Raw genomic sequence first — 12476 nt, 5'->3', positions numbered from 1 at the left:
AAAGCGCGCCTCACACCAACTTTACAGTACATCACAGCCGTGCATTGGAAACATCCTCTCAAGAATGACAACATCAAGTATAGTAGATATTCTCAATGCACGGTTATAAATACTGTGAGGTTGGTGTGAGGCGCGCTCTGTAAAGAGCAAATTCGGATTCGGGAATGGATGCTATCGGGGAAACCACCTAATAGAAAGCGCTAATCTCAAGCAGATCAGACGGTAGAAAGCACTTGCGTGATTGACTTTCGTTTGTGCTCTTAGCAACATTGATCGAGTAGGGAAAAAAAACCCCGGCACGGAGAACCCTTCCCAGTTCCTCGGGCCAACGAGCTCCATCCGCTTCCTCTTCTCCGTAGTCGCCAGACAGCTCCATCCCCTTCTTTTTTCACTCTGCAAGTGTTTTAGCAATCGTACTTACTTTTAGGGTTTCATATTCCATTCCTGTTTGTGTAAAATATACAGTGAAGACCTGGGTTTTGGATTTTATTTTTCGCCATCCAACGACACAAGCAGGTTGCGTTTGAAAATGGACAGCGAGGAGTTGACCGAGCAGGAAACCGCATTGTACGATCGTCAGATACGTGTATGGGGGGTTGATGCGCAGAGGAGGTAACTAATTTCAAGTGCTTCCCTATGTTCCCAGCTTATTATAGTTTTTCTTTTTGAACATTGGCGACTTTACCCGGATTTCCTCTGCACGTTGTCACATTTAAGTTATGTTACTTGTCTTTCCACCTAAAATCTACTTTCCAAACGCGTTCCTTTCTTCATTCCATTTCAGTAGAATATCGATTCAGGTTGGGTTTGTAAATGTTATGACTGTTACCATTGTTCTTGTATAGGCTGAGCAAATCCCATATATTGGTCAGCGGAACCAAAGGAACAGTTATAGAGGTAATCTTCAGCTCAACCATTACACAATTTCGTCTCGTTGTTGTTGTTGGTAGAAATGCAACTCAAGTGACATATTGGCATGAAATAGTGTGCAGCTCATGGTTGTCAAATCTTATGGTTCAAAGAGTTTAAATCACATGATTTGACATTTTGATTCATGAATCTTACGATTTATACAACTCATGCAATTCACGTTCAGTTAAGATTTGATTCTTTACTTTGTCATTTCTTTCTTTATTTTAGTTCTTTCAAGACTCTTGTTTTAAAGTCCTTACCAGAAAATGGTCTGTTTTGGTTATTTAAGTTAAGACCATTTAGAAACCATAAAGTTTATTTTCCAGCATGTGTAGATTAAAGAGCCATTGTATGTGGATATTCACTTTCAAGTCAAACTTAATTTTTTCATTTTAGGCTTCTAGTATACAAGTTCTAAATTCTATTTTGTATATATATGGTAGAGATGAATTAAAGATAGGGTAAAATCACTTTATAGGTTTAATTTTTGTAGTAAAGATAGGGTAAATTCTATTTTTTAAGTACAACTTTCTTTATGATTTACAATACAATATGGTTCCTAATAAGAAAAGTCAGCTTTGTGGCCAAGTAATGGTCCCTAATAAGAAAGTCAGCCTTGTATCAAAATAAAATTTTCTTTTGATTAGACTTTTTGTTTGGGTCCATATGGTGATTTTGACTAATGAATAGCATTTCATATTTTCAGATTAACGTCTTGTTATGGGCCTTGATATTGAACCATTTCTATTTCAAAAGTTTTACATGGATTACTAGTTCTTTCTGCTAATTTCTCTCAGAACAGCATATATCATATGGTTATTGTGGCCTTTGTTTTTTGATGCAGTTCTGCAAGAACATTGTTCTAGCAGGGATTGGTAGTTTGACCTTGATGGATGATCGTCTGGTCACAGAAGAACTACTTTCTGCAAACTTCTTAATTCCTCCTGATGAAAATGCATTTAGTGGAAACTCTCTTGCTGAACTTTGTTGTGATTCTTTAAGAGATTTCAACCCAATGGTTCGTGTTTCTGTAGAAAAAGGTGAGTCTTTATTATACCTCATGTTATCTTTCAATTCAGTGGTTTACATATTCATGTTTTCTCCCAACTTTGTTTATATAATTTGTATCCCAAGAGTAATCTCCTAGTGGAAATCATTTGGACCTATTTCAGAGTTGTGCCTTTTGTCCTCTAAGTCTTTATTACACACATACCCCAGTGTTATGTTAACTGTTAACTATATAATGAGAGGTTTGCTTTTGTTTGCACTTGTATTTAAACCATCTTTATTATTTTCTTGCTGTCAGAACCTGTCTTTGGTGACTTGATCATATTTGGAGTGAATACATTTAAAAACCATGCTCTCCCACCTTCCCCTTGTATATACACATGTACCCGTCACCCCTGTTGCAAGAACAAGAATAAAAGAAAAGCTCTCTAGAAGAAATGGTACATAGAGCCTCTGAAGCTGGGTAATCTTGATTGCATTGATCTCCATTGCGTGCTCATCTGCAAATAAGCAATGGTCCAAAAAAAATCCTCTGAAGCTGTATGAGAAGTAGAAGAATGTCATGCTTACATATATAACCTGTTCGGGTTGAGATTTTAAAGGAATCACTCTGCAGAAGAAGTCACTTTGAAATGAACTCTGTATCTTGAATCTAAAATCTTTGATCTTGAAGGGGATAACTCTTTGTGATGCTTCACTTCTGATGCCTGTTCTGGGAGGGCAGATCATCTTCTTTTTCAATGGCAGCTCTGAAGGCAATTGTGGTCTTGCCTGGGGTTGGAACTTGGAAGGGAACTTCCAGATTTGGAAGGAAGATTTTTTCTGATACTTTGGTGGGCCTATTGCGGATGATGCCACTAAAGCTGAAGTTTGGGCCCTCTTAGTGGCTCAAGAATTGCTAAAAGAATAAGATGTCCTTCAATCTTAGTTCTTGGAGATTCAGCAAATGCCGTCAGATGGGCACGGAGAGCAGGATCCTGTCCTTGGAGACTTGCTTATTTTTTGAATGATATCAGAGATATCAGATATCTAGAACTCCTTTTTTGTTCTTTGAGATGGATCCTCAGGGAATAGAACACTATGCTGATAATTTATCTAGGAGGGAAGTGGGTAGGATTTGTCCTGTAATTTCTGTCCCTTCATTATTTTTGAGGATGAATATTTTACATTTTTTAATACTTTGTGTACTTCAAATCATGTACACCTTCTGTTATCCTTCAATAGATATGTTATTTTCTTAAAATAACATATATTATTTCAAAAGTTTGGACATTGTAAATTTGGTGCCTCACTGATTGAGTTCCATTCCATGAATTCTACTGTATAGTCTAGTCAATAAGATTGCTTTAGCCAGAAATGGCCATTTGGTAGTGTTGATGAGTACTCCTTGGATCAGTCTCTTTATGCTCAGTAAAACAGACTTGAAGTATATTATGTTTTCATAGCAAAGGCAACAAATAAATCTTAAATTTTCCAAGGAAGGTAATCTCTAATGTTCTGGTTACGTTTTTATGAGAAACTTTATCAGGCTCAACAGATTCAAATGCCTAGCTTAGAACTTAGCCAAAAAGACAAGGTTACTGATGCTGATCTGGTAGCTGTATTTTGCAATTCATTCTTTCTTTTATTTGTTTTTCATGTATGCACTTGATAGTTGATACACTAAAATTAGCTATGCTGCTGTTATATGTGGTTTTAACTCTAAAAATGATATAATTTTTATAAATTCAATTTCTTGCCATAGGTGATTTATCAAGCTTTGGTGGAGATTTTTATGACAAGTTTGATGTTGTAGTTGTCAGTTGTTGCTCTCTTTCAAAGAAGGTAAAACAACACTTTTTATTTGTTAAAAGTAGAAAATTTGTCCTGATATATGATGTCATAGAGGTTATTCCACCCTGTTCTTGTGAGCATCTTTGGAAACACTATTCATTTTCCTTTTATCCATCTGGATCTTCCTCAGAAGCTAATCAATGAAAAATGTCGAAAGAGTCCAAAGCGGATCGCATTTTATGCAGTTGACTGTAGGGATTCATGTGGTGAAATATTTGTTGATTTGCAGAACTACACATATGCACAGGTATCATCCTCTCTTATATCTGATTTGCATTGAACACTTCCTAATTGACTCCCAGAAATTATGTATGATGAAAAGAGCCCTGTACAGTTTTTTCTTTCTGAATCTGCCAACTGGACTTCATTTTTCTAGAAACTTGTCTGGTAGTTCGTTGGATTAGTTTCTGCATTTAGTTTCTCTTTGGATATCTCTACCATGAACTCAGTTATATATTGATTAAATTATAGAAATAATGAAGACTTCCTAGGATTTTGAGGTTCTTATTGCTATCGTGTGGCAATAGCATATGACAGTACATAAAATAATTAATGTCATTTGTTAGTTATTATTTTCTGTTTTATGTTAGAGTCGGCAGGGATGTTTTTTGTCTTTTTTCTTTAGTTGTTCTCTTTATTAATCAAGTAAGGGCATTTTGCAATTTTACAATTTAATATAATGTTAATAAAAGAGGGCAGCAGTAAGTTAGATCCTTAGAGGGCGACAGTTGAGTTCGACCTCCTCTGTTTTCAGCCTTAGTTCATTCTTCTTTTTATATCTTCTCTCCTTCCTCTCTTGATTCTAAATATTTTTTGTAGACTTTTCTGCTGTTTATTTCTACTTTTTTAGGTCTGTTTGCATCTTTTGATCTTCTTGTATATATAAAACAATTAATCTCATCAGATATTCTCTTGACAGAAAAAGCTTGATGATACTATTGAACGCACATTACAGTATCCAAGTTTTGAGGTATGTACTTATATAATTGGATTTCATTTTATAAGGCTTTGTTTTCTTGATCAGGTTATTTTTTCCTTGGCATTGTTTTAGATCTATGTTGGATGCATAATAATGTTGCCTGTTGCCAATCAGAACATAGAAAACTTCCTTGTTTTTGCATTGTTCACCGGGCATTCGCTGGAAAACCGGGGCAGGGGAGATGACTTCAGTCAGAGTTTCAAGTGACTGGTTTTCAAAGACCAAAGGTGTAGTTCAAAAACTAACAATGAGAAAGATATGGTAGGAAAAGCTTGATCAGGTGGAGAGATTGTTTCCAGCACCAAGAATAAATTTTTGGTGCTTGACGAATAAAAAAAAAGTCTTTTCTGCCCAATGGATAGATAAGAATGTTCTAGATTGACACCATTTCACCTTTGATTGATCTCATCTCATTTCTGAGCATCACTTGAAGCTTTATTTAGCACTTGTCATATCTTGATTTGTAGTTGCATCATGTTACATTTTTCTAGAGCATATAGCTTTTCTCTTCTTGAACATTTTATTGTTTCATTGGCTCAATTATTATTATTCCTGTAAACCTTGAATTCACTCCTTGTAGAGATGGGCCACCTTAATTTTTATTGGTTAAAGGAATAGAACAGTTGTGAGGAAGTAGGAGTGTAAAAGCATTGCCCTTAAAAAAAGTCATTAGTTATAGAAGCTAGCTAAATGTTGAATAAAGATTAAACAAAAAAGTAACCCACCAAGTTTGTTGAAGATATTCAAAATACAGTTCCACTATGCTTGACTTTCTCCTGAGGCGGGGCAGCTATCATGTTGAAGATGATTCTGGATTTTTCCAATCTGTTGGCTCTACTCTACTGCCTCTATGCATGGGTTACTCAAGCTCCAAGCCAATTGAACACTTCTTTTGTTTCACAAAGAGGGATCCAAACCATTAGAAAGAAACTCTACCAGAGACCTTTGTTATAAACCTTAATGAATCCTTGGTTCCAAGCCAGTATCCCCATCCATTAAGGTTGGACATCCCCATGATATTAGAATAAGCAGTAGTAAAAGCTAGAGGGAAAGGTCAAGTTGCCTTAAGCCCTTAACTATCAAATCCACTCCAGAAACACAATTTGCAGGATTTCTTTGGGGCTGTCAATTTGAATTTTTATAACACCCAAGCTAGGGCAAAACCATTCTGATATGGTATCCTTGTGACACATGAATTCGTTGAGTTACAAGGAAGAGGGTTTCTTTTTGTGCATGTAAAAACAATCCTCAGTGGTATTATTTCCTTCACATGTTTAAGATGGGGCCATAAGTGTCAATTTGAATTTTGATAACACCCAAGCTAGGGCAAAGCCATTCTGATATGATGTCCTTGCGACACATGAATTTGTTGAGTTACAAGGTAGAGGGTTTCTTTCTGTGCATGTAGAAACAATCCTCAGTGGTATTATTTCCTTCACATGTTTGAGAAATTACTTATGTTGTAGTTCTTTTTGTTTCTTTTCATTTTCCTGTTCACTTCAAAATTTCCTGGTTCTACACTACCAAAGGATGATGAGATCCCCTAGATGGGAATAGCCTATTTTGTGATGTTCCTGGACATGAAGATGCATGCATTTAACTATGCAATTTAAAAAAGGGCTTCAAGCCTTTGGCCATTCTAGGTTTCAACAATCATACTTACCAACCATACAACATTGGTTAGTTCTTTCTTCTGATGTTTCAGAGTCTTGGTTGATTCAAGATTTTTTGTATATCTAACTCTCGTCAGTATTTGTTGTTGCAGGAAGCAGTTGCAGTGCCTTGGAGTCAACTTCCAAGGAGAGTATCAAAACTTTTCTTTGCCTCGAGAGGTCTGCAGATAATTTTTTCTTGATGAAAAGACCAGTCTTTAGAAAATTGGACTGGACCGGCTAGTTGAACACCCAGGACCCTGACCGGTTCGGTCACAGCCCAATAACCGGACTTGCTCAAAACCCAGTGAAAACCGGATGACCAGTCAGTTTAATGAAACTGCCCGGGTCTATACATAAGTGAAATTTTAAAATGTAGTCAACAAGACTTGAACCCAAGAGTTCTTATTTTCACATATTACTTAATTATCACTAGGGGTGTAAACGGGGCGATTTCGAATCAGATCAGGCAATATCCGAATTCGAATCCGATTAGAAAATTCGATATCCGAATTCGATTCTATATTCAATGAATATTGAAAATTAATATTCAAATTCGAATTTGATTAAATATTCGAATATTCGATTTGATTTGAATTCAACTAGTTAATTATTTTAGGTAATTAATAAATATATAAAATAAATATTATTTAAATAAAGTATTATAAATATATATTTTTTATATAATTTAATTATTATATATATAAATCATATAAAACATTTAAATACTTTATATATTATATATAATAATTAAATAATCGGTCGAATCCGGATATTTATCGAATTGAATCAGGTAATATCCAAATTTGACCGATTAAATATTTGAATTATCCAAATTCAATTCGATTATGTCGAATCTTGAATTCAAATTCTGATTTTCGAATACCATTGACACCCCTAATTACCACTAATCCACCTCTTTACTTATGTTAATTAATGACTCTTTATTGTACATATTAAAAGTTGTAAAATATATTACATATAGTATTTATGCCACGTGGTCCACGTCATTGTGGTTCGACCTCCAGTAGCCCTGGTTGAACCTCTGACCCGTGAACCTCTCTCCCTTCTCCGGTTCTATGCCCGGTCCAATTCTCTGAACATTGGAAAAGACAAACAAGGGAAACACAACTTTAACTGGAGAACATTTTCAGTGTTTTTTAAGGGTGTTTTGCACCTACATTCATTGACTTCCTATGTAAATACCTTGATGCTGAGTCAAGTAATTCTGAGTGCCAATTTGAGTCATTGGATGACTCCATTTACACAATATGGTCCTTTTCCGTTTCTTGACCCCTTTGTTCATAAGCTTCTTTCATTCTCAGTATATCATGCTCCCTTGAGTTGACCTTGAATTATCCACCATGTCTGTGTTCTATCTTCAAGCTTGAAGGCCAGTTTGAATCAATCAAAACAATTTTTTGTCCAAAGAAGGCAGCAAAATCTGCTATTACTCCTTGAGTTGAATCTATAAACTCACGTTGTGGATGCACAGGATAGTGGGGTTTCAACAAGGCCCCACACATATGTCCCTCTTCACCCTTTATTTAGCAAGTTCATCCCAAGAACACTTGCTATGTATTCAGAATAAGCCCTGATTGGGGGCCATTGGTAGGCTTGAATAAATGAACTTTGAACCACAATTCTCCAATACAAGGTAGGGTATATGCTGACATGGACTGGAGTAAAAATCTATCCAAAAAAAACAGAGTGAAGGTGTGCCAAAATCCGGAGGGTCTCCCTTGATGTAATCTTCAAGTTGATTTTAATAAAATCCACTTTTGCTGATAAAAAAAAAGAACTCTGGATAGTTTGGATTTGCCACATAATTCATTCATGGCAGAAATAAGTGGAGTTGTCTAGATCAGACCTAATTGACACAAATATGCCACATTTCTCCTTGATATACATACACACACAAACATACAGACACATACACTGTACAAAAACACATGGAAAATAGGTGTCTTGGATATGCCAAAATATCCACTAGACAGGGCTCCTATACAAGTTGGGATATAGGATTTGACATGGCCAATTCAGTGGATGCCCCATCTGATGGGCAGTCTGAATTGATTCCTTTATCTGGCAGGAATAGATATGTTATAATCAACCCAGTGAGATTACCTTTTTCAATGCACATGCATATTTCATGTAAAAAGAACATTCTGTCATGGAAAACCAGAAGTATCACCTGGTTATTGCAAAGGACTGACACATTGCCCTTCTCCATGTAGTGATAGAAAGATTTGAGCAGGCTGAGGGGCGTAATCCTGGTGAAACCTCAATTGCAGATCTCCCAAGTGTTTTGAAGATAAGAAAGGAACTTTGTGAGGCACAGGTGATTGATATAAAAGATGCTTTGATTGCTTGTCTATTCAATGAAAATATTGTCTTTGTAATCTTCTCTATTTGCTTCATAAAACATGGCAGGCACTTAATGAATCTAACATCCCAGATGGTCTTCTAGAAAGATTGCTGGTGGGTACAAAAGAACATCCTCCGGTTTGTGCAATCATTGGGGGGATTCTCGGTCAGGTAAACGACCTGTCATTTTTCCTTGTTTTCATCAACACTCTCTTACATGTACACACATGTCAGTGGCATCAATGCCCCTTCTTTTTCCCTAGAGGTCATAGCAATTTGATGCGGTTCCAATCTTACCAGGAAGTTATTAAAGCGATATCAGGCAAGGGGGATCCTATCAAGAATTTCTTTTTCTTTGATGCCGTGGATGGAAAAGGTATAATAGAGGATATATCAAACCCAAGTACTGGAAGCTGAGGAGCTTTTGTCGGGGAACTTTGTGATATTTTGAGATGATTCTCGATCAGGACATCATTCTAGAGGTTCCGGTTAAATTATATCGGTTTCTGAAGTGAATCATGCATTGGTGAATCTAACAACTTTTTCTTGAGAAGTTTGAATATTATCTGGGTTCTCATACTGAATATGTTGTCAACCATGTAATGTATTACCAACAAGGGCATCTTCTAACTTTTGCCGGATGTTGTTACTAACAAATGGCAAATTTATACGTTAACCTGCATTTTTTTCGTTTGTTTTTTAAACTGGTTTGATGCTGTACAAACTGTTTGGATCTGATATGCTTGCTGTTTAGTCATTGTTTGTTGGGTTTTCTACATCAAATGCCATATCAGACTGAAGCAAGTTAACATTCTTCGTGAAAGCAAGGGTTGGATAGCATCATAGCATGAACAGGTTACCATGAAACCTTCGTGAAAGCAAGGATTGGATAGCAAGTTAACATTCTAATAACCGATTACATTTACAGTTATCAGAAACACTCGTTACATCTCTGAATGCATCCCCATATGAAACCACTCCCCGCAAAGCAAGTGCATTCTAATTTCCTTCCGTGGAAAAGTGGGAACTCCTCCAAGATTATTTTTGTGCATGTCTACCTCAAAAGGACACGTCAATAACCAAATTTTAAGTAGAAAAAACCGAAACGTGGGTTACTCTGACTTCCTCATCTTTCTGATTCGACGTAATGCTTCGGCCTGCGGATCAATCTTTGCCCAAATCACAGACCTGAGTCGTTCCTTTCAAGCATATTAACTGAACAAAATTCGCTACAAGAGATCAGAATCGTATGATTCAAAGATATTAATCGCTGGGATTTTATTTTATTTTCTACTTTTTCCTCAACTATGAATTATGCACCTTATTTTTCCTGAATCTGGTAAATATCACGCTCAAGGTCAGATGAGTACATTTTGTTTTGTCATAACATTCATCGTGTATTAATTTTTCTCCCAGTTACTGGTTAGGCTCTGTATTTGTTTGTGTGTTAGGGATGGAAAAATTTTCAGTCTGAAAATGTCTAGTTATATTTTTGCCTCTTTTACAGCCAAAACTTCGTTTTTCACCATTAAACATTGAAACTATTGTATCAAATATTAATAAAAAAAGGAAGATGCTTTTTTTTTTTTTTTTTATAAATAAAAGAAAGGAAAGGGTGGTTTAGAAATAGAAATACACAATCTAGATAGTAGGTTATACTATAGGAGGGATCGAAGTATGACTTTCGTTGTTTTTTTCTTCAAACTTCAGTGGCAAGTACTAAGTAGGTACGGTTATTAACGAGGACTTGGGGCCACCCACGTCTCTTGTTGAGGGTAACTTCCATCTGGGCTCTGGCTCTCTACCACATATTAAGTATTAACTGGGTGATTGTGATTGTTGAACAAAGGAAAGAAGATCGAGTAGTTAAGAGTCTTAGAGATTGAGCGGCCATGACCAATACCATGAGAAGATCACAAGAAGAAAAAGATGAGCTGCACCGGCAACTCGAGAATATAGAGAAGGAATGGGACTTCTACAAACGATCCAATCCCAGACGCCTATATCGACGTTCAGGTTCAGCCCAGGTCAAGTCTACCGCCGATATTCTTCAATTTTTGGATAATACTTCGCCCGTTTCTTCTTTGCATAGAAGGCTTCCTTCCGAGGGAGGATGGAAGGTGAGAAACAATGTTTTGGCAGTAGAGGAGATACTAAGAGATAGAAGAACAGCAATCGAGAATGGCAAATTGAAGGGGAGGAGCCTCTTCGACGCCCTCGAAGATGCAAGTAAGATGGACGGTAGGGAAGAAGAGGAAATATGCAGTGCTTCCTCTTCTGTCTTGATTGAAACCAGTGAAGTAAGGTCTCTCCGTTCGTCTTCTGATGATGATGGTGAAGAGGAGGAGGAGGATAAAGACGATAATGTCGTTGATGACCATCAATCAATCAGTGGGTATGGTAATCGCTCAACTTGTCCATCTATGGAGCGAGTGGGGAGAGAGAAATTGGCGATTGGCATGGAGCAAGCGGAGATAGAACAGATGGGCGTGGGTGTGGGGGAAAAGAAAGTTATTGGTGGTGATGGAGAGAGATTGATGGTTGTGCTGGGTTGGCTTGCTGTTGTTCTTATGGTATTTGCACTGGCTATTATTTCATTGACGAGCTTTGATGGATACGAGGATGAAGGTGTTCATGTTCCCACTTTGATCCCTACATGAAATCTCTCTCTCTCTCTCCTTTCAGATTGTTAGTTTCACTCTTTGTTTAATGGCGGTCATGACAATGCTTAACTATTTATATTTTTGTTGCTGATATTTGAATTCTTCGTCCAAAAGAGATTTGATTATTTGTGCCGTTTAGTTGATTAATGGGTACACCCCATCATCGTCGGTTAACAGGTTGAGGTAAAGTCTAGAAGGCCACAGGCTGGGGTGGAGCTTGGAATTTTTGGCATGGACGCTATGTTTTCTTCAATCTTCATTCACCACCTGCTCCGGCTCCTGCATCATATTCCGTGTACGGTGTAGTTTGTTTCCTGATTCCTGAAGAATTTCTAAGCGTATTAAATTTCTTTTATTCTTTGTATGTGTCTCTGTTCTTGGAGTTGGGAGGACAGCTTGAAACATCAACTTCTATGGAAACACTTCATTCTCGTTAATTTTCTTTGAGCTATTTCCAAATATTACATAACATTAATTTAGTTGTTTCTATTTCGTTTGGAATTGGTGGGACTTCGGATTTAGCAAAAAAAAAAAAATTGTAAAGACGTAAATAAATGGAAATATATGTTAATTTAAATCTCCAGGCTAATATTCAATGAAATATTAAGTTTATGAGATATTGTCCAAAATAAAGGACTATGTCCTTTTATAAAAAATAATAAATATAATTTCCAAGTATTACCAGAATTAACCTTATTTACATAGATGCCGATGGTCAAAAGCTTAATAATTAATAAACTAATAAACAGTAGTTCCATGAAGTAGTGGGTCCATGCCAATCGAGGGCGGGTCTGGTTATCAGAAATCACGATGGCTCTCTCTTCTTTGCTAGAGCAGTAAACTAACTTCCCTTTGTGCTCCTATATTGACTGTGAAGCTTTAGTTCTCCGGGGGGCCCGCTTTGCCCTTTCTTAAAGCTGTACCACCTTATTGGGTTTTTTTTTTTATTTATTTTTATTGATTATTCGCCTTCACCCCCATAGGGGCCGTAATTCGATTTTCATGGCATAGTACCACAATTTAGAGCCATTAGTAGCAGGAGCTCGAAATCGCATCGCATCT

General features: G+C 36.7%; 1 protein-coding gene across 1 annotated transcript; it reads left to right on the top strand.

Annotated features, from left to right (window-relative positions):
- Positions 1 to 224: 224 nt before the first annotated feature.
- Positions 225 to 9508, top strand: LOC104592847 (SUMO-activating enzyme subunit 1B-1-like). The gene is made up of 10 exons (XM_010252356.3): positions 225 to 612; positions 846 to 897; positions 1757 to 1952; positions 3665 to 3744; positions 3884 to 4000; positions 4673 to 4723; positions 6498 to 6564; positions 8622 to 8725; positions 8818 to 8922; positions 9052 to 9508. Exons 1-10 carry the CDS (start codon positions 530 to 532, stop codon positions 9166 to 9168), a joined length of 972 nt encoding a protein of 323 aa, XP_010250658.1. The 5' UTR covers positions 225 to 529; the 3' UTR covers positions 9169 to 9508.
- Positions 9509 to 12476: the final 2968 nt, after the last annotated feature.

The sequence above is a fragment of the Nelumbo nucifera genome, chromosome 3 (assembly GCF_055504915.1).
Source record: "Nelumbo nucifera cultivar China Antique chromosome 3, China Antique-T2T, whole genome shotgun sequence".
Classification (NCBI taxonomy): Eukaryota; Viridiplantae; Streptophyta; class Magnoliopsida; order Proteales; family Nelumbonaceae; genus Nelumbo; species Nelumbo nucifera.
Note: the sequence above shows the minus strand (reverse complement) of the source record. Positions and strands in the feature narration are given on the sequence as shown.